The sequence below is a fragment of the Trachypithecus francoisi genome, unplaced genomic scaffold (genome assembly GCF_009764315.1).
Source record: "Trachypithecus francoisi isolate TF-2019V2 unplaced genomic scaffold, Tfra_2.0 Lachesis_group21, whole genome shotgun sequence".
NCBI classification, from domain to species: Eukaryota; Metazoa; Chordata; class Mammalia; order Primates; family Cercopithecidae; genus Trachypithecus; species Trachypithecus francoisi.
In genome coordinates, this window is record NW_022681467.1 from 7,002,719 (window position 1) to 7,026,180 (window position 23,462).

Below are 23,462 nucleotides of genomic sequence, written 5' to 3' on the forward strand. Positions count from 1 at the left end.
ATACAGTGAGAAAGACCATTGGTGGAAAGTAGTACGGTGATTCCTCAAAGAAATTAACAGTGATCCAGTGATCCCATTATTGGGTATACACCAAAAGGAACATAAATCTTTCTACCATAAAGACACATGCACGCATAGGTTCACTGCAGCACTATTCACAATAGCAAGGACATGGAATCAACCTAAATGCCCATCAACAGTAGACTGGATAAAGAAAATGTGGCACATATACACTATGGAATACTATGCAGCCATAAGAAAAGAATGAGAGCATGTCCTTTGCGCAACATGGATGGAGCTGGAGACCATTTTCCAAAGCAGACTACCACAAGGACAAAAAACCAAATACTGCATATTCTCACTTATGAGTGAGAGCTATACAAGGAGAACACACAGATACTAAGACTGGGGCCTACTTGAGGTGGAGAGTGGGAGGAGAGGAAGGATCAGAAAAACTACCTGTTAGGTACTATGCTTATCACCTGGGTGATGAAATAATCTGTACACAAAACCCCCATGACACGCAGTTTACTCATGTAACAAACTCACACATGCACCACTGAAACTAAGATAAAAGTTAAAAAAAAAAAAGATCACTAAGTTCATTATCAGGTTCTACAACCTATTAAAACTGATACCTTAAATGGGTCATTTAACTGATGACTCTACGTTTCCTTGCTTGAAAACTTAGGGTGAGGATAATACTAACTACCCACAACAGGGAACTGAAAATAATCCATATATTGATTACTGAGGGGATGGATAAGGAAATGGCAATCAAGTGATAAGGTAGAATACTAGACAGCAGTTAAATGAAGTAGAGTGTACATAGATCTCAAAAATACATCAGTGGAATGAACATCACAAATACTAATACAGTAAAACAACATTTACTTAAATGTGAAAACACATACAATTATTTAGTACTTATGCATATTTATACATGAAGTAAAAATATTAAACACAGGCCAAACACTCCCCAAGTAAAGATGATGGTTGTTTCTGGAGTAGAAGACCTGACAAAGCAAATAAAAAGGATGTCAACTTGATGTGCAATGTTTTATTTCTTATAAATGGAAAAAGATTAGAAACAAATATAAAAATGTTAGCTAACCAAAGACAGAAATGGCTGCATCCTCTAGGGATCTGTTAGTTTTGGATCCTTGATCCTTGACTTTTAGTTGAGAAATTTTCATATTCACGTTCTTTTAAGAAGGTGAAAAATGTATTAATTTGGTGAATAAATACACTGGAGTTTGTAATATTTTCCTTTACAGTTTTCTGTATTAATTTTTGTTGTTTCAAGGTAAAATACTAAAAAATTGTCACAGAGAAGTTACATAGATTCATTCAATCAATCGTTCATTCATTCACCAAAGATTTAATGCCATTACCATTATAGATAGTATCAAGTATTCTCTACAGCCTGGCGATCTGATAGTGAGCAAAACAGCCCCAGCCCCTGCCCACACAGGGCTTAGTACATGCAGGGCAAAGACCACTCCTTATGGAAATATAGTCCATCAGCTTGAGAGTCTTCCTTGAAGTTCCGTTTAGGAAGGTGGTTCCACTTAGGTATAGCTGAGTTTTAACTCCTGTATGCCCTGCCCTTTCTGGGTGTTCCTGGAATGCCTGACTCATGGGCATGTTACTAGAATTAAGGTGATTCTGCAGCTAGAGCCCTTAGCCCCGCCCTGGCTCCAAGGAGGCATTCAACAAATGCCCGGTTCCTTTACTTCATCCCTTGAGAGAATGCAGGGCTTTAAGTGCTAGTTTAGGAATGCTGGGTTTGCATCTGAAATAATTATATCCAACAGCTAAACATGGGCTGAGTGAGGTCCAATTTTTTCACATCTTGTTCAAACATAATAACAGGAGGCTGATTTTTAAGAGCTGAAGAGGAGGTAAGCATTTGGCCCAGAAGGTAACTAGAAGGGAGACGGTGAGGGGGGTCATCAAAACACGTCACTTAAGGGGGCTGCTAAAAACTGAAGAGAGAGAAGCCTGAACAAGGAAGAACTTAATAGCTGGCCTCAAAAGTATGCCATGAGGAACAGAAATACAATTTACTTTATAGAACTCAAGATAGCTCAAAGGAAAATGAGTTTGGCTCGCTACAATGAAGACAATGTTAATAATTCCAGTTGCCCATGGAATAAAATACCTCTAAAAGGAGGTGGTAAGTGAGCTCCCCATCACTGAGGATAACCAAGGACATGACAGAAGAGCACTTTGCAGTGATGCTGCAAAGAAAATCCAAGCATTCTACTGATTTCTGGGCTGCATGCTTTTTTAAAATCTCTGAATGTTGAGAGTTTATGACTAACTCATGGTCTTAAGAGGAGCTGAAACAGCTGGATAGGTGTCCTGCTCCAGCCTGACACAGTAATTGCTCACTAATCCCTTAACAGTAGCTTCCATTTTTGCAACATATTTGGAGATTTTCAAAGTCCTTTCACATGCATTTTCACATTTCTCCCCAAGAGCCCATGAAGAAATGGCAGATCCAATCCTAGGCTGAACAGGGAGAGGTGCAGGGGAGAAAGTGAGAAGAAAGGCCTGTGATTGGGCATACAGGGACCTGCTTTCCACAGAACCAAAGCATTATAAAGGACACTGGGGCCAATTGCCATGCACCCTGAAACTGACTACTTCCTAAGGTCAGAGACTCCGTGTGGAGGTAACAACCTAAAAGCAAGTTAGGTATGCTATGTTGGCCAGAGGCCCAGCACATGGGGACAACATGGAGAACTGTTCCCTGCAGCTGCCAACACCGCTGTGATCTCATCTGGAGGAAGAAAGGCAGCAGCTGCCACCCCCACTTCTCACAGCCAGACAGTGAACAGTCCCTCAACTCCTAACCTGTTGAGGGCAAAACAGCTGGAAACCTCCTGCCTACCTTTAGGTCACAAAACTTGGCAGCAAGCTGAAGACTTCAGGAACCAGAGAGAGACACCCCTCCTCATCTCTTCTCCCCAGACACTGATTTCCTGAGAGTCAAGAAGCCAGTCAGTCATTGAACCAAAGGAAGGAAGTGAATGATGGACAGTGGAGATCCTTTATGAGCCCCAGAAGCTCTTTAGCTTTGTGACAATGAGTGTATGGGTGTATCAGTCACTGTGGCTGCATAACAAACCAGCCCGCACTGGCAGCACAAAACAGCAGCATTCTTTTCTTGTCATTACGTCTCCTGGTTCTGGGTGTGACTAGCCTCAGTTAGATAGTTCTCACTCAGAAATTCTCAAGTGGTTGCAGTCAGGTGGTGACTGAGGATAGGGTCACCTAGGAAGTATCTTCACTCACACCTCTGGTTGATGCTGCCTGTCAGCTAGGACCTTAGCTGAGGTCATCCATGATGCCTGAGCTTCCTCCCAACATGGCGGCTGGGTTCAAAGGGAGAGAGCTGGGTGAAAACTGTACTGTTTTTATGACCCAGTTTTGGAAGGCACAGGACTTCTGCTAAAATCTATCAGTTAGAGGGGACTCACAAAGGCCAGCCATATTCAAGGAAAGGGGAATCAGAGTTCGTTCATATCAAGAGAAATATCAAAGCACTTGTGAGTATGTTTTAGAAGACCACAGGTACAACCCTTCCTCTAGAAACTGTACTCCATCACCTTTGAGGAATCCACACATGACTTCCCAGGGCAGGAATTACCTCTTATTGTGCCTGGCTTTGGGCTAAGGAGCATCACTGAGTTGAATGTGCCCACATTTGGGAAACTCTGGAAATAAGAAATCATGGAAGACCTGAATGCCAGGGCCACAGCGTTCCTGGCTTTAAACATATTGAGTCACTTTCAAAGATTGTGTGTGAAATACAAATTCCATTTCACACAAGGTAGAGCCCAGTGAGGGATTACCCAGTTGCCTGTGGATATAGTTCCATTTTCTTTTGACTCTGAAGCCAGGAAAGCCAGTGTATGCCCCTAAAATAACACACAGGTCAAAGCCTCCAGAACAGACTGTGCTTCTGTGCTGATACCACATCTCCTAACTTCTACTCAGGGCTCAAATGGAGTCTCCTCTCTGCATTTACATAAGTTCCAGGCCCCAGGCCCCAGCAACACTTCTAGAAATAACTCTTTTACTTTTGTATTGCAGAATAAAAAGATCAGTCCAGGTGAAGGGAACCCTTGTGAGTAAAGCCTCTATTTTCTTGTAGAAGGAGTTCAGGCAAAATTTTCTTACTGGCTCTCTTTTTAAAAAAAAATTGACCTGTTTTGAGCTTCCCTGGAGTCCTCAGAAGTCTGACACACGGATGGAGGTGGTAAAAGATGAATGAGGAAAGAGGAAGAAATGTTTTTCCTCTAATTCTAGACCTAGGCCTGAAATGCCTCCTCAGATCACCCGTTCGGCTGAGCCCACTGGTGTGGCAGGATGGCTTGCCAGCAGTCAGCACTTGTACAAACACATGTTATGAGGCAGTGAAAAATAATGGGCTGAGGTTGAGTGCTGGGACTTAGCAAGATGAAAACACACACACACACACGCACACACACGAAGGGGAAGAACTGTTATGTGGTCTTCTTGGTCGGGATGAGCTTTCCACCCCATTCAACAACATTGAAATCATGTAGCTGGGGGAATGTGGGAGCTTAGCAATGACTGTCAGTGCTGGCTTTTCTCCTCTCACCCACAGTGACCCAACTTCCAACTGCCGGCAACTGCACTCTTTTACTTGAAGGCTGTCTTCAGCCATGGGGACTGCTTTTCCTGTGTGAGGGGCAGGCTGGACATGCCAAGTCATTGACACCTCTGGGAACAGCCCCTAGCCCATGACTGATGGAAGTGGTGTATAAATACCCCAGCTCTCTCACCCCTTGAAGGGAGAGCTCTGAGGTATGTGTTCTACATTGTATCCTGGGGCCCCCAGCCAGATTAAACTGAGTTGCTCACAGTGGTAATCGGGAATGATGCCAACTATTTCATCAATTTGCAAAATAAAAAGGTCTGCCCTGGCAAAGGGAACCCTTGTGAGTAAAGCTTCTATTTTCCTGCAGAAGGAGCTTAGGCAGAATTTTCTTTTCAGTTCCATTTTTTTTTTCTTTTTCTTTCTTTTTTGACCTGTTTTGAGCTTCACCTTTCCTTCCTGGTCTCACTTCCCCATCCCCTACTGTTGTTTCCTAGGATCAACTCCTAAATAAACTATACACACCCACATCTTTGTCTTAGAATCTGCTTCTGGGGAACAAGAACTTAGCAGGGCACTTGACGGGCAGAGCAATATATTAATGGTCACCAAGGGTGTGCCACTGCTGTACATGTCATTTATGCATCTCAAGTTACCCACCCCAAATCAACTTGTGTGTCAGGAACCAACACATAAAAAAGAATCACAAAGAAACAAATGAGGATCCACACCAATGAAGAGTTCTGCTGGGACAGAGTTTGTTGGAAAAAATGATGATTGCATTCCTTCCAAAGAGTCTGACACATGCAACTTCCGTGTTCATGCAGAGGGCCTCGTATCCCTACAACTATTCCAGGCATCCATTTCCCAATAAACGTCCTTGAAGAAGGAATTACTTTCTCTCTCTGATGCTGTGTTTGTAATGAGGACGTGGCTGGCCACTGGAAGCAGCTTCCACTACAGAATAACATGGCTGTTTACTCAACAAATCAGACCATTCCCCCACCCTCTTAGCTTCTCTCTTCCCACTTACTGTCACAGCTGAATGTGCAGTGTTTACACCTGAAAGATGTGACTGGTTATAAGACTCAAGGACTAGGGACACCTCCTCCTCCCTTCCTTCTTCCCTTCCCTTCCTAGCACAAGATTTCTGGGTTCAGTTCATGGTTCTGCTTTGGAGGGAAGTGAGAGGGATATTAGGGATAATTGGCCCTTGTTAAGTTACTTTCCGTGGTCAACCAAAGCTCTAAGTTTCCATTTATCACAAAAGTCTCTTTAAAAGTTGACTTGAATAAGTATCTCAGAAAAATGACTAAAATCTACAAGGCATTTCCTGAAGACAAATATATGCAACAAATTAACATTTACCTGGAAAGTCTGTCATGGTGTATATGTCATCAATATGTATAGATGTGTATCTACATGTATGTATATGAGGATGTGTTTGTGTCCAGAATATGACTACACACAAATACGTGGATGAATCTCAAAAACAGAGTGCCAGGAAGCCTTACATCCAAAAGCACATATAGTGGGAATCATGCACATAAAGTTCTAGAACAGGCACAAACTAATCTATGGTGATGGAATCAGAAGAGTAGTTGTATGGGGTATGCTGAGCTGGGGTTCCTGAGAAGGGGCAAGAGAGAACTTCCTGGGATGATGGCATGTCCTATACCTTGACAGAGGCAGGGTGCAAAGGTTTACTATATGTCAGAACTCATGGATGCAACTCAAAACTTGTGCACATCATGTGTATAAACATAACCCAAAGTAGAAGGGTAACGAGTAGTAAACTTTAGCTAATGATATACATGACCTAACAACACATGTGAGAGGGAATGGGTTGACTTCTGAAACTACTTTGAAGTCTACTAAAATAGCATGGATTGATGGATGGCCACAGGGTTGGGTAGAGGGATAAATGTGATAACAGCCAGTATAGTAAAATGTAAACTATAGAACCTAGGTGCTGGGTCTATATGCATTCACTATAAAATTCATTCTAGTTTTCTGTATGTTTCCAAATGTTCATAACAAAATGCTGGAGAAGAAAATAGAGTTGGTGCTCTGTATTCATGGGTTCTGCATCTGTGAATTCAACCAACTGTGGATTAAAAAATTTGAAAAATGTAAGCCATGGTCTGAGAGACTGTTTGTTACGTTTTCAGTTCTCTTGCATTTGCTGAGGAGTGTTTTACTTCCAATTATGTGATCAATTTTGCAAGAAGAAAGTATAATCTGTTGTTTTTAGGTGGCAAGCTCTGTAGGTATCTGTCAGGTCCACTTGATCCAGAGCTGAGTTCAGGTCCTGATTATCCTTGTTGATTTTCTGTCTCAATGGCCTAATATTGACAGTGGGGTATTAAAGTTTCCCACTATTATTGTGTGGGAGTCTAAGTCTCTTTGTAGGTCTCTTAGAACTTGTTTTATGAATCTGGGTGCTCCTGTATTGGGTGCGTATGTATTTAGGATAGTTAGTTCTTCTTGTTGAATTGATTCCTTAACTAAAGTAGTGTTAAGAGGGAAATATATAGCACTAAATGCCCATGTCAAAAGGCTAGAAAGGCCTCAAATCAACACCCCAACATCATAACTAAAAGAACTAGGGAACCAAGAGTAAACAAACCCCAAAGCTAGCAGAAGACAAGAAATAACCAAGATCACAGTGGAACTGAAGGAGACAGAGACATGAGAAATCCTTCAAAAAATCCATGAATCCAGGAGCTGTTTTTTTTTTTTGAAAAAATAAAAACAAAAAAGGCCACTAACTAGGCTAACAAAGAGAGAAGAATCAAATAGACACAATAAAAAATGGGGATATCACCACTAACCCCACAGAAATACAAACAACTGTCAGAGAATACTATAAACACTTCTATGTAAATAAACTAGAAAATCTAGAAGAAACTGATAAATTGTTGGACACATACACCATCCCAAGATTGAACCAGGAATAATTTGAAGCCCTGAATAGACCAATAACAAGTCCTGAAATTGAGACAGTAATGAATAGCCTACCAACCAAAAAAAGCCCAGGACCAGACAGATTTATAGCTGAATTCTACCAGAGGTACTAAGAGGAGCTGGTACCATTTCTTTGGAAACTATTCCAAACAATTGAGAAGGAGGGACTTCTCCCTAACTCATTCTATGAGGCCAGCATCATCCTGATACCAAAACCTGGCAAAGATACAACAACAACGAAAAAAACTTCAGGCCAATATCCCTGATGAACATCGATGCAAAAATCCTCAATAAAATACTGGCAAACTGAATCCAGCAGCACATCAAAAAGTTTATCCACCACGATCAATTCAGCTTCATCCCTGATGCAAGGCTGGTTCAACATATGCAAATCAATAAATGTAATTCATCACATAAACAGAAAAAAAGTCAGAAACCACATGATTACCTCAATAGACACAGAAAGACCTTCAATAAAATTCAACATCCCTTCATGTTAAAAACTCTCAATAAACTAGGTATTGATGGAACATACCTTAAAATAATAAGAGCCATTTATGACAAACCCACAGCCTGAATGGGCATTCATACTGAATGGGCAAAAACTGGAAGCATTCCCCTTAAAAACTGGCACAAGACAAGGATACCCTGTCTCACCACCCCTATTCAACATAGTATTGGAAGTTCTGGCCAGAGCAAAGAGGAAGAAATAGAGGGTATTCGAATAGGAGAAGAGGAAGTCAAATTGTCTCTGTTTGCAGATTACATGAACCTATATCTAGAAAACCCCATGGACTCAGCCCAAAAGCTTCTTAAGCTGACAAGCAACATCAGCAAAGTCTCAGGAAATGATTCTAACATCCAGAACCTACAAGGAACTTAAAAAATTTTACAAGAAAAAAACAACCCCATTAAAAATTGGGCAAGGGACACAGACACTTCTCAAAAGAAGACATTTGTGTAGCCAACAAACATATGAACAAAAGCTGAACATTACTGATCATTAGAGAAATGCAAATAAAAACTACAGTGAGATACAATGTCAAGTCAGTCAGAATGGCAATTATTAAAAAGTTCAGAAACAACAGCTATTTATTGTTAAAACAGATGCTGGCAAGGCTATGGAGAAATAGAAACACTTCCACATTGTTGGTGGGAATGTAAATTAGTTCAGCCATTGTGGAAGAGAGTGTGACGGTTCCACAAAGACCTAAAAACAGAAATACCATTTGATCCAGCAATCCCATTACTAGGTATATACCCAAAGGAATATACATCATTCTACAATAAAGACACATGCATGCATATGTTCATTGCAGCATTATTCACAATAGCAACGACATGGAATCAATCCAAATGCCAATCAGTGACAGGCTGGATAAAGAAAATGTGGTACATGTACACCATGGAATACTATGCAGTCATAAAAAGGAATGAGATCGTGTCCTTTGCATGGATATGAATGGAGCTGGAAGCCATTATCCTCAGCAAACTAATGCAAGAACAGAAAACCAAACACTGCATGTTCTCACATATAAGTGGGAGCTGAACAATGAGAACACATGAAACCGGGAAGGGAACACCACACACTGGGGCCTGTTGGTGGTAAGGAGGAGAAAAATCATCAGGATAAATAGCTAATGCATGGGACTTAATACCTAGGTGATGGGTTGACAGGTACAGCAAACCACTATGGCACAAACTTGCATATCCTACACATGTACTCCAGAACTTAAAATAAAATACAATTAAATTTCTTCTTTAAAGAAAAAGAAGTGTTTATTGACTAAAAGTAATTTTGGCTACAGTAATCAATTAAAATGGTTCAATTTCCATTTATAGATTTTATGAATAAATGCTAGAGCTTTCTGTTAAAAAAAATTGGAAAAAAAATTCCACAAAGTTCCAAAAAGCAAAACTTAAATTTGCCACTTCCCAAGTACTACACTGAATCCATGTAAATGAAGTGGTGTATAGGCATTGTATTAGGTATTAGGTATTATAAGCAACCTAGAGACGATTTAAAGTGTATAGGAGGATGTGCATACGTTATGTGCAAATGCTATGCCATTTTATATCAGGGACTTGAGGATCCATGCATTCTGATATCTGAGGTGGAGGGGTATCCTAGAACCAATCCCCTGTGGATACCAAGGGACCACTGGACCTAAAGGCAAGATTCTTGAGACTGAATGAGGAGACAGAGGAAGCAAAATTTTAAATAAACAGCACATCAAATTGTGGCACTGACGGGACGATAATTCTATATTTATAATGGGAATTACTGAGGAATTCTGTCCCCCTGAGAACCACTAAGCAGAGCCAGGCACCAAGTAATTTTGCTTGGGCATCCTTAAAGGAAATATCCTTTTTTTTTTTTTTTTTTGATGAAGTTTCGTTTTTGTCGCTCAGGCTGGAGTGCATGGCGCCATCTCAGCTCACTGCAATCTCCACCTCCAGGGTTCAAGCGATTCTCATACCTCAGCCTCCCAAGTAGCTGGGATTATAGGTACCCGCCACCACGCCCAGCTAATTTTTGTATTTTTAGTAGAGATGGGGTTTCACCATGTTGGCCAGGCTGGTCTTGAACTCCTGACCTCAGGTGATCCACCCGCCTCAGCCTCCCAAAGTGCTGGGATTTCAGACATGAGCCACTGTGCCTAGCCAGGAAACATCCTTTTCCGAGCCACAGACAGAAAATGATTCCACAAAGGGGTCAATGTCCTGCATGAAACCAGGGCAACTGGGTAAAAATGGCTGACAGTGGGGAGGTGCAGCTGCATTACAACTTTCCTTCCTTTAAAGTCAGTATCAAATAACTCAATTTAATAAATTGGCCTAGTATTTGTGGTTAAAATGGAGCAGGCAGTGGGGAAACTGTGTTGCTGGAATGTGGAAATACATTGTCCAAAGGGCAGCCTCCCACCTCAACAGTCCTACGGATGCAAGAGTGCTATGGTCTTTATGCTTATGTTCCCTCTAAATTCTCATGTTGAATTCCTAACCCCCAAGGCAGGGGGTAGGACCTTTGGCAAGGTGATTAGGAATAGGATTCCTAAGTCTATAAAAGAGACTCCAAAGGGCTCCCTTGCCCCTTCTTCAGTGTGAGGATAGAGTGAGACGGCACTAACTATGAACCAGGAAACAGGTCCTCACCAGACACTGAATCTGCCAGTGCCTTGGCTTTGGACTTCCAGCTACCAGAACTGTAAGAAATAAATTTCTGTTGTTTAGATGACATTCAGTCTATGGCATTTTGTTTTAGCAGCCCGAGTAGACTATGACAAAAAGGTCAGAATCAAGTGCAGATCAAGCCCTCCTTTTCCACCTGCTTCTGCCTCTCCACCTCATCCCTATGACCACTGCTATCCATTCTACACACCCAGCCTGCATACTCGGTCTAAAGATCAAAACCCCCATCATCCGTGATTTTTCTATAAATTTGTCCAGGGCAAGTCAACAAGATTTCAGCAGAAGTGGAATTCCCATTCCCCAGGAAAAGCTCCACAGGGAGGCTCATCTTGACACTGACAGGCTGTTCCTGTGACTGGCTCCTATGCTTTGACAACTAAGACTATTTTTACTTCCCGCCTGGGTTTTTGTAGTATTAGTGCCTGTCAGATTCATTTTACCTGCCTCCCATGGTAGAAAACTCCCATGTCCTAAAAACCAGAGAAAGAAATCAGCAGCATGAATAATAACCACAATCTCCTAAGTGTGACAAACTGAGACTCTGTTTGCAGGACTCCTCAGGACTGTCGCAAAGTGGGTGCTTGGAAAATGGACACCCACTCAGGGACCAAGCACTGGCTGTGTGTTAAAGACTTAACACGCTTTATTCCACCGACCCATGAATGATCCCCACTTCTCAGGGAAGGAAACCAAGGCTTTGAGAGATTACGTGGCCGGTCCAGGGTCCCATAGCCCATGGGTCCTTCCCAGGCCTGTGGTGCCCAGGCCCTACATCTCTCACTCTGCTCAGAAGTACCTACAATTGCAAAATGTGGCCTCTCCTTCTCTGTCTGGAAGGTTTCCTCACGACCCCAAGACAGGGTGGGTACTGTGAGTTCCCATTTATCAACTGAGGTCACAGTCCAGCCTGCTCTTTGGACCCAGTCCTTTGCTCCTTCCAGAATGACCTGTCCCAAGGGTCAGCAGCTTGTCGTCTTTTTTTTTTTCCATACCAGTGTCCCTGATCCCAACAACGTGGACACTGAGTGGGCCCTGAGGTCTCCTGCAGGCCCAGGGCTGGGGAGCCAGGCTGAGCTCCTGGCACAAAGGTTTTGACAGGGATGGATGAGCCACTGGGCTGGGCCCAAATCCATTTTGTTCTGAGTCAGCTTCTAAAAAAGACTGCTAATCTTTAATTCAAGAATTTTATTGTTCTATTACAGACATTTCAGCCAAGCAAAATGGGATTCACACTCTATCAGGAACCTCAGAAGCGCCCATAGCATAGCCTAGACATGTACCTATTTAAACTTACTCTCCAGGTGGCATGTGAACACAGTCCTAGGCCTCAGCGGGGCCTACCCCAAGGCACACAAACTGAGACATGGCGCTGGCCCACTAGCCAGGGATAGACTGTGCTCGGTGCCTCTGTCCAAACCAAAGCGCACCCACTGGAGTAGCTCAGACCATCCCTGACCTTCACAGCCCTTAGCCAGGCCACCCCCATCGTTCATGGAGCCTGCTAAGAAACGTGTCAGGCTGGGAGAGCCTTTGGGGAGAGACACCAGGCCTCCCTGGGCCTCCCTGGGCCTCATCCACCCCAAAGCACCAGAGTCCACCCAGACCTGGGAGTGTCAGAGAGCAGCCGGGAGATGCGCCCCAAGGCCCTGCCCTCAGTCTCATGGGCACCTTGCCCTGTACCTCGGCCAGCCCTGGCTTCTGAGTGGGTGGGAGTGGCAAATGCTGAGGGAACTGAGGACCAGACGGAAAGATTAGACCTACAAATAGGACAAGGCAGGAACATTCCCTCTCGACTTTGATACAAAGTGATTTTAAAATGCAGCTAGGGTGAAACATACCCTGGTGTTTCCCAGGGCAAGAAAGCTTAGAAACAAAACCTGTGGTCTCCAAGACAGAGTAAAAAAACAAATGTTCACAGGGCTTGGGAGGAGTGCTGAACATACATGGACCCTGCTGGAAGACAAGTTTGGTATCTTACATGTGGCTGGAGGTCTCCCTTTATTCATCTGTTTGCCAGCTTGTTGAAGACTCTAGGCCTTGCAAGCCCAGCTATTCTCCCCTGAGCCAGCTTGACAGAGACCACCCATGCACAGAGGTGGGTCGCAGGCCAGCATTCTCACCTGCTGTTCAGGCTGCTATAACAGAACACCATTGACCGGGTGGCTTATAAACAACAGAAATTTATTTCTCACAGCTCTGAAGGCTGGGAAGTCCAAGATCAAGATGCCGGCGGGCTTGGTGTCTGGTGGAGGGCCTGCATTCTGGTTCATAGATGACACTTTCTCGCTCTAGCTTCACACGGTGGAAGGGGTGAGGGCCTTCTCTCGGGTCTCCTTTATAAGAACACTAAATCCCATTCCTGAGGGGACTGATCTCATGACCTAATCGACCCCCCAAAAGCTCTACCTTCTAACACTATCACCTTGGGAGTTAGAATTTCAACAAATGAATACTGGGGGGACACAAACACTCAGACCATCACTCCCTGGAAGCTTGAAAACCTCTGACACCTGCCTCCCAGTTCTAGAGGCTGAGATTTTCCTGGCCTGGGGTGGACCTGGGTTTAAAATCCCCACAGGTGCCTCCAATGAGCTAAGCCAGGGGTCCTCACACTTGAGTGTGCCTCACAAGCCCCTGGAGGGCTTGTTACAACCCAGATGGCTGGGTCTGCCTTTCAGAGGTTCCAATCCAGTAGGGCTCAGGTGCAGCTCAAGGATGAGCATTTGTAACAGGCACCCAGGTGCTGCTGCTGCTGCTGGTCCTAAGACATCTGAGAGCACTTAGATGGGGGCAGAACAGAGCCCACATGGCAACCCAGATTATGTGACCTAAGGCTGACCACACACAAACGAGGCTTTGGGAGACAGGCAACCTCAGAGTCCTGGTCCTTGCTCCAGTGCCAACTAGCAGGGAACCCTGGAGATGCCTCTAGTGTCTCTAAACCTGAAGCTTCATCTGCAAAATGAGATTATCTGTGTAACAATCTCAGTAAGAGATTGAAGAAAAGAGCCCCAAGTCCCCCGGGCACACTGCTGCTCCAGAAATGACTGAGGAATGGGGAGCCAGGTGGGGCGGAGTGAACCCCAGAGGGCTTGAGACATGCAAGGCCACATGTGCTCCTAGGCCGGGAGGAAGCAGCACTATGTGGCTTAACACTGTCACAGGCCACAGTGCAGCCAAGAGGTGTATTGGGACCAGGAGGGGACTTCCCTTGCAGGCTCTCCACTGCCCCAAGGTGGGTGTTCCCAGCACCCCACTATAATACTGATGGCCTCTATACACAGTTGAGTGCATTGCTAACTGCTCCGGGGGTGCCTGTGAGATGAGCCCTGGGGAAAGTGTCCTCGTGCAGAACAAGCCAGGAGTACAGGTGTGCAGCCCTAAGTGGCTGCTTTACTGTGGAACCCCAGAGGAAAGCAATTCCAAGGTAGAATGAGTACTAGACATGTGGTCTGGAGACCCAGATGCTCTGGAGCAAGGGGTATTCCAGGCCCGTGGTTTCAAGCTCTTTTAGGAGGTAAAATTTTACTCCTCAAATAAAATTGTAAACAGGTCCCTAACATATGAAAGGAAAAATATTGGAGTTTTTTGATTGTGAGAAAGTGGGTAGGGGCAGGAGGAGGAGACAGTATCTGAATCACAGACCCCCCAGCCCAGGGATGACATTAAAAATATGCAATATGGCACAGGCACTACCCGGGGGAAGGATCAGGGAAAGCAGAGAGGACCTTGGAAATTTCATGCCTGCCTCAACCTCCCCTGCAGAGCACATGAGGCAACTGTCACAGAGCCTGGAACCAGGGGCAGCAGCAAACATTTCTGTAAACGACCAAGAATAAATATTTTATGCTTTTCAAGCCCTGTGGTCTGTGTTGCAACTACTCAACTCAGCCTTCATAGAGCAAAAGTTGCCACAGAGACACATAAATGGATGTGTGTGGCTGTGTTAAAATAAAACTTTATTCACAAAGACAGTTGACAGTCCCCCTGTGGCCAAGGGCTCTTGTTTGTTGAGCCCTGGCTTAGAGGAAAAGGGTTTAGAAGCCACCAGAAACAATAATCACTGTGCTTGTTTTTGCATGTATGACTGAATTCTCAATTCTTTAACTCAACTTGCTTTGGTCTCAGACTAACTAATCTATCAACTGGGCATCATAATACCGTTTTTCCTGACCTTGAGGTATTTGTTCCAAGGGCCAAATGTGTTCCAATGAGCTAACGAATGTGAAAATGCTTTGAAATGTCTACAGTACTTTACAAATAGATTCACAAAATCTCTGCATCTAAGGGCAGAGTTTTATCATCCTTTACCTGTGTATCAGATTCCAGACACCACTCACCAAATTAGGCTGCCTGGGCTGCTTTTAAAGAACAGTGTTTAAAAAAAATGCCCTAAAGGGATGTCAAAGCTAGAAAAAACAAATGGTGTCTGGCTCTTTCTCCTAGAGCCTGAGACTTTTAAACTCTTCATTAGTATAAAGTAGAAAATCCTCTACTCCCTATTTCATCCTGTTTGTTGACATAGTGGACTCTTAGGCCAGAAACTTATTAGTCAGAAGCCTTGTAGTTAATACCACTGGATGTCTCCTACACGCAGCCCAACCTGTAAGAATGTGGTATTGCTGCTGAATGACACTAAATAATCTCTTCATCATTAAAACAATCTTAATCCCACAGAGTTCTAACGTGCCTGAAGAGAGGTAAAGTCCCCATAAATGATCTCCATCAGTCTACCTTCCACTGTATTTCTGGTAGCAGAGATAATGTGGTTACAATTTGTTAAGCACATATTACGATTGAGGGCACAGCTGCTCTGCAAAGCTTACTTTGCTGAATGATTACCACAAGCCTGGCAAGAAGGCATCTTAATTTGCATTTTACCAGAGGGTGGAAATGAGGTCCAAAGAGCTTAGGAAGCCACTTGCCATCACATAGGTCTAAAGTGATGGAATTGGGATTTAGGATTTACTCCAGAACCCAAGCTCTTTCCACACAATTGCCAAATGACTTCATCTATACAAAAGCATTCATTATTTTCCCCAGGGTTCTTTCATTACCAAAGAAAAGATGCAATTTGCAAATGGCACCACTGGGACAATTTCTACCTCACTGATGACCCCCACAAGGTAAAAAGAGAATCAAATTGTTTCACTTGATGAGGCAAGAATTATGAAGATTAAAGCAAGAGCTATAGTCAGCCTTGGCAGACATAAATTTGGATTATGATTTTTCTATAATGGTGGTATTTGGCTTTTGAAAATGGTATAAGCATAAAGAAAAATTGGGAAATTTGCTTTTTCAAAAGAAACAAGTTTGGGGAAAATTAACGTAGCAGAGACTAGCTAGCAGTTCACCAAACCTGTTTCCTCTTCTGCTTTCTACATTCCACTAATGTACATGGCCCAGCCTCCCTTGAGGTCAGAAGTTGTCACGTGACTGAGCTCTGCCAATGGAATGTGAGCATCAGTGAGCATCTAGTCCCTAAAACCCTGCTACCCCAAATCCTCCATGCTCTTTCCTCTTAACGCAAAGAAGCCCAGCAACCTTGGAAGCCAAGCTGAGGAGGGAAAAGCCTAAAGATAGAAGGATCTGGAGTCCATAGACTCCTTCTTGCAACAGGTGCAACTATAGACTAGAACATTCCATGAGAAAGAAATAAACTTCCCTTGCGTTAACATAGAAATCTGGAGGACTTCTCTGTTACAGCAGCTATTATTACCCTATCTAAGTAATTCAGTAAACAATTTGATACAAATTAAAAAGCAGATTACATTAGTTCCAAATCTGTTACACTTAAGAATGTCAACAACTATGATTTGAATCATTATGAGAATTACAGCTTCAGAAAGAAGTTCCAGTTATGTGAGCTAGTGAAATAATGTCCAGATGAATATTAAGTCTTTAAACTTAGTTCTTTATTGGGTTCAAACCCAGCAATAACCACACTAACCTGATTGCAATTTGTCACTTCTAGTATTTTGGAAACATTTGGTTAAATAAAATATATTATTAAAATTAATTTCACCTGTTTCTTCGTACTTTTGTAATGTAGCCAATAGAAAATTTAAAATTACACTGTAGGTCACATTATGTTCCTATTGGACAGTGCTACTCTAGATAGTGCAGACCTCAGATTTTCTATTCAATTATTAACGGGTATTGAGCACTGCACGGGTGTTGGGTGGCCCTACTTCACTTCTGATAAGCCCTGTGACCTTGGGCAGGTTGTTTATCCCCTCTGGTTCTTGTTTTTTTCATGTAAAAGATGAGAATGTTGGCCCTATCATGCTTTGTAGACTGGTCATGTCCAGCCCTGTGATTTTAAACTAGCCCACTCAGATGCTACAGTTCAAACCCCAAACAGCAGGATCCTGACACTGTTCATGGCCAGTACCATGAACATATTTTCTGCTTGTTGGTCTGTGCCTGGGCTCCAATTCTTGTTTATGGACCACAAGCACCCTTTGAACCTCCCCTCCTGTTACTTCTCTCACATAGACTTCCTGGTTTCCCTCTTCGACTGAAGCTCACATTTAACTGCTAAATGTGGGCTTCTGGCCATTCCAGTCAACACCTGACCTGTAGGCACTCCTGACCATCCCCACAGGGCAGTGCCCAGCCAGCCTGACTTTCTTGGAACACAGGCCAAGCGTCCTCTTCACCTTCTGAGGCCTTAGGCCCAGCTAAGCCAGACAGAGTGGGATGATCCTTTATCAAGGTAAATCCAGTGATCTCGCAGTGAAGCCCACACCAAAGGCCATCATTTTAAATATTTTCCTTCTTCCAAAGTTTATTTGAAAAAAGCACACTGAGGAAAAGCTCATTTCCTTAAAATATCAAAGAACCAAAAACCAAAAGATGATATATTTTTCTGGAGACAGACTGCAAAGTGCAGAATAAATAAAATTCTGCGAAGTATACAAATAAATATTACAAAGAATTCATTTCTGCTACAGTTGTCTACCATCTTCAATACTACATTTAGCTAACTTAATTTTCGGTGGATCAAATTTATTCAAAGTTAAATTTCTCTTAATAGGTCATCTGAGTAAACAAGTTCAAGTGTTACTTGCCAAAAGGAAAAAAAAAAATGTTTCCAGGCTTCAGATGAAATCGGCAGTGTCAGGCTAAGAAAACAACCTTAAAAATTCACAGAGAGCTGGAACAATTGCAAAGAAAAGTTGGAGCCCGGAGGTCAGTCTTGTTCATGCAGTTCTGAAGGAAAAAAAAAAAAAATCACAAATTTCCACCAAAACTGGGTCTTCAAGGGGCAAAGGAAAAATGCCTTTTTTTTTTTTTTTTGAGACAGAGTCTCATTCTGTCACCTAGGCTGGAGTGTAGAGGTGTGATGTCAGCTCACTGCAACCTCCATCTCCCAAGCTCAATCGATCCTTCCATCTCAACCCCTCAAGTAGCTCAGACCACAGACTCATGCCACCACACTTGGCTAACTTTTGTATATTTTATAGAGACGGGGTTTCACCATGTTGCCAAGGCTGGTCTCGAACTCCTGACCTCAAGTAATCCACCCGCCTTGGGCTCTCAAAGTGCGGGATTATAGGCATGAGTCATAGCGCCCAGCGTCATTTTTTTGAAAGCAGAAAATGTATAAAGTAATATATCCTTAAAGTAGCAGCTGTCATAAGAAGATAGCACCCTGGGCTTTCTCTGGCACCAAAACTGGGCACTTTGTGCTCCTGGTTTTCAGACAGAGAGAAAGGGAGAAGGCAGGGGAGAGGGAAGGGGAGGAGGGGAGAGGGAGTAGAGGAAGGCTTGAGGTATGGCATGAAATTCTGCAAACACAGCAGTTATTAAGGGAAATGGGAGAGTGTCTAGGGGAAGAAGTTTTCTTGAATTTCTATTCTTGAAATTTCTTGGAATAAGTGGATTTGTGCAAGGGCAGGGATAAATGTAGCTGAAGATCTATTTTATAGGTGAGGAAATGGTCATCTGAGAGGCAAACCAGCCTTACGCCCCAACAGGGAATATAACCAGAATAGAGGTAACTCTGTCTCCAGTCTCCGAATCTACAGCCTTCCTCTAACAGCATCTAAAGCCAGGATTTCTGACAGCACAGTCCGAGAAGCCCCATGACATCACAAGTGGCAGCTGGGTGTACTTTATGACAAACGCTAAATTAACTCCTGCCTGTGACCTTGCCACCATAACTCAGACAGCCAGGACACACACTGCACCCCAAACACTCAAGTCCCTATGCACTCACTCACTCCTCCAAGCACAGAGGGAAGCCTGCTCCGCAGGCTCTGTTAAGCATACTGCTGCCGCTGACATCATCGCAAATAGAAAGGGAGAGAGTCCAGGAACCACAGGGATCACTTCCTAGCCTCTCTATTTAAGATTTTCGAGGACAGACAGCACTATGTTTAACCGGCACAAGTAATATTCATTGTGCCCAGGGCCTCTTAAGGAAAACTGAACAATGTTTTAGATTGAACCTGTCCTCACCTCACTCCTGCTCAATCATTTCACCTAACAACAAGTTAGAGGTAGAGAAGATGAATATTATTAAAATGATGCTTCTAAATCAGGACCTTATGGGTGCTTTCGCTCTCAACTTTTATCATAAAATATCTGTCCAGTCCAGACCGAGAAGCCATCTTCGACAGCATTCTGGTAAGGGCATGGAGGTAACCAGGGCTCACAGGTGTCTACGGCAATGTTCTGATCCTGTTGTTAGAAATAGTCGATGCAGCAGAGGTGATGGCACTCATTGCCATGCCTGAGGTCTTCAGGGCTTGCCTACGTGGGTAGATGGTACTGAAGCCTCCTGTCTAGATGACGATCTGTTCAGACCTGGGCTACCTGTGGTATGTCCTGCTGACAGACTTGCTCTTGCAGGGAGTAGCTGGAGAATATTGCTCTAGGAATCTTGCAGTGTGCCCCACCCATAATGATGCCCCAGGACAGAAGGTGGGAAATTCACGAATACACTCCTACTATGGTGCCATCAAACCCAGGACACTAAGCTGTTCACACTTTATTACTAATTCTCACAGCAATCATGAAAGGTCAGAATGATTATGTCAACTTCCAGAGAAGCACACAGAGACTCAGAGAACCCGGCTATTTGGTCAAAGTTCACAGCTTCAGGTGAGTGTGACTCTAAGACCCCGGTTAGAGATAAGGCCCTCAGATTTACATATTTACTCTACACCCTTGAGATGTTTGCAATTGGGCTGGAAAGACAGGAGATACGTCCAAAGACAACTGCAAGTTCTGACCACCCTGTCCAATAGCTCTTTCTGTGATGATGGAAATGTTCTGGGACCCGTGCTGTCATCTGTGATCCAACTATCGAGTATTTGACATGTAGTTGGTGCAATTGAGAATCTGAATATTTAATTTTAGTTGGTTTGAATTCATTTGAATTGAAATAGCCATTGAATGTCCACATTTAACAGCACATGTGGAGACATTTTATACCAGCAGTAGTCAGAAAAGAATGCTGCAGTCTGGGGTGGTCCAAGCGAGCTTCATGAAGCACATGGGCTCTGAGCCAGCCCTTGATGTGTTAGGATTTGAACAGAACTTCTGTTTCGGGCATGATCATCTTCCCTGTGGAATTTGGTTCTGAATCAAGGGCCCCAGAAATCAAGCCCAGTCCTTTTGGTCTGCAGGTGAGGAAATCAAGATTGTCCCTCCTGGTTCCATATTCCCTTTGGACCTGCTCTTTGCAACATGACTCAGCTTGCTTTTGCTTCCTTCCAAGTTTCTCCTGAAGCCTTTCCTCTCTTCCCTTTCCCTGTGTGCCCCCTGCCAACACGGGCAGGTCGTGGGTTTGCGTTCTTTTTATCTACCTAGACATTTCCTTTTCTGTCTGTGAGGCTGAGTCATTTCCTCTCTTGGAATGACTTTTAATGCGCTTTATGCTTCTACATCTGTCACTCTGAGAAAGGCATTTCCCAATAAAGAGAGCAATGCCACTCACAGAGAGACCAATCACCTGCCCCCAAAACACACCCCACCAACAGGGAACAGAATCCCCTCATCCTTGCTGGGTCTGCATATGGCTGAACCTAATGCTCAGAACTGGTCACCGTGTCCTGTCTGATTCCATTCTTTTCCATATCAGGAGTGACAACTGGGCTTTCTAATACTATTAGCTGATTAATACTAATCAGCTTATTAGTTGGACAAAGATGTTGAAAACTGACTACAGGACCAGATCTGTTCTTGGCACAGAACCTGTGCCTTCCCTGCCATGCCTTTTTAGGCTAGCCCTTGGAAATCTCTATTTTTTAGACTACACGTGGCTCAGTCCCTCAGTGGGGCATTTGACCCCTTCATATCCATTTTCATTTCTAGCTCACGTAGCTGCCCTTGTGCTGCTTCACTTTCAAGTGAAAAATGTTCCTTGTGAGCATGGAACAACAGCCACAGTAACTTTTGGATTCCCCAGCTTGAGGAACACAGACTATGCAGGATTTTTTTGGTGGTGGAGATGGAACAGATAACCTATTTTGAATTCTTTTCAGCTTTGCTTGAAAGCTGATTGTTAAGAGTCTGAGTATGGTGGGAAGGGCACTTCCACCCATCTTCCCAACAGATCACAGACCTGCAATTCTCTGACATGTCTTCTGTACTCAACAACCTGTAGCTCTTTGGGCTGCAGCGGAGATTGTTTATATCCTTCCATGCTGACACTAAAGATGAGACAGGCCTTTGGATGGAAGATCAGCATGTCACTGAGCTCCTGGGCCCTGGACAGTGGCACACATGAAGTCAATCCCCACCAGGTAAAGACAGAAAGCCCCAGAGGGCCTCGAGGTCCAAGTCAAAGTGGCAAAACATGGCTACAGATCTACTCCATCCCACCGCCTGTTTTGGTACAACCTGTGAGCTAAGAATGATTTTTAAATGGATAAAGCACTATAAAAAATTCGTTTAAGAATACACTACAGATGCAATATGTGGCCTGCAAAGCCTACAGTGTTTACCATCTGGCCCTTTCCAGAACAAGTTTACCAACTCCGGTCTAAACTTTCAGGGACCTCATTCATCCAGAGGGGTGCCTGTCATATCCCTGAGGCTTGGTGGGCTGGGTTCTCACAGCTCCTCGTTCCCTTTGATCTGCTTTGTGTTTGTTTTCTTTTTCAGTTCAGTAACCTCAGAGACAAAATGCTCCATATATCTTTCCGGGGAATGGTGCAATAGATATCAAATCTAACAAACAATAAATGAAAAATCCACCTCTTCCAAGAAGATCAACATCGTGGGTGAGGATCTGGCCCGATCCCGGTGTCTCTACTGTGATAGGACAAGGTTCCTGATTAAAAACCAGCCAGAAAGGACCCAAGCGACCAAAGCAAAGGTAACCACAAAACATCCTCACCCATCCTGCTCCTGCCTTAGTTTCTCACTTGGTAGCACCAGTCTCCACATTCGACCTCAGTACCACATCAGGTGTGTCACTGTCTCTGACTCAGCCCCAGCTCCAGTAGAAAACGAACACAGAGGTCAAAACACACCTTAATAGTCCCTCAGGATGTCACCTGAAAGTTTCTTAGGCTCCCGTCCTAAACATCCTTAGAAGCTCTCTGGATTAATATTCTAAGAAAACACACAGCAGCTGCCTCTTCCTTAGCCACAAGAGAAAATGACAGCTGCCGCCCGTGAGTAGCCAGCACTGTTACCTGGTTCGGTGCAGTTCTTGCCGTTCCGGAGTCCAGCATCTTCGGAAGTCAGAGTGTCGTTCACCTGCATCAGCTTCCTCCCCATCATCCACTTTCTGTCTTCCCCTATGAGGTCCATGAGGTCAAGCTCTGGGGAGACAAAGACAATAACCACAAGTCATTCACAGCTGGGTTTCAGCTTCTGCTGACTCTGCGTGCCCGGTGCCCCGACCAGCCATCACTTGCTCAACCCTGCCTGCACTCCCGGCCACCCTGCCTCTAGCTGCCTGATGGCTTCCTTGCCGCACCAGTGGGATGACTTTGAGGTGTGTGTTCTAAACTGGATTCTAGATTCTTCCCAGTGGGATCAAGCTCCAGTTGTCTACTGTGTAACTCTCTTGATAAAGCACACTTGATCAACTGCTCCCCCTTCCCTGTCTCAATTCCCTGCTCCCAGTGACATCCTGAGAAATGTTTAACAACCAACTCTCGAAGGGGAAGAAAAGCCCTGTTTTGTAGCCACTGGCCAATTTCTGTGGTGTCAATATTCCCACTGTAGCCAATGCCTAGCTACCCACATGACATCATTGAAAATGGGGTTCAGAAGAGATGGACACAATCAGCTCCACTGAGTCAATAACAGCTGGCTCCAGCCTATCGAGATCCAGCCCTTGCCAGTATCTCCTGAAACCAGCCCCCAAATGAACCACCCACCATTGAACATACTTCAGAATCTGCTTCTGGGGGTTATCAAGCGAAGACATAATTTGCCATTCCCAAAGCATAGATTCATGAGTGCCACACAGCATGTTTCCAATGAACAAGAGATGAAGGCATGAACTAGGAAACAGTAGGCTGGGAGAGCAGGTAACAGGGCTCAGGGCTGCAATGACTGTGGGGGTGGAGGTGCCAGAAGAAAGAACACAGGCTAAAGAGCACACTGAAGCGGCCAGTGCAGTACATTCTGTTTGGGGCACGCTGAGTTTGAAGAGTCTGCAGAGCACGGAAAGGGAGGTATGCCACCCGTACAAATGTGA

General features: G+C 44.0%; 1 protein-coding gene across 6 annotated transcripts in view; it reads right to left on the minus strand.

Moving 5' to 3' along the window:
- Positions 1-23,462, minus strand: part of SLC24A3 (solute carrier family 24 member 3) — a 514,808-nt gene that overhangs the window by 427,527 nt on the left and 63,819 nt on the right. For all 6 annotated transcript variants that reach the window (XM_033185487.1, XM_033185486.1, XM_033185485.1 and 3 more), the window contains exon 2: positions 22,447-22,575. In XM_033185487.1, coding sequence (XP_033041378.1) covers positions 22,447-22,575 — 129 coding nt within the window. The remainder of the gene's footprint in view (positions 1-22,446; positions 22,576-23,462) is intronic.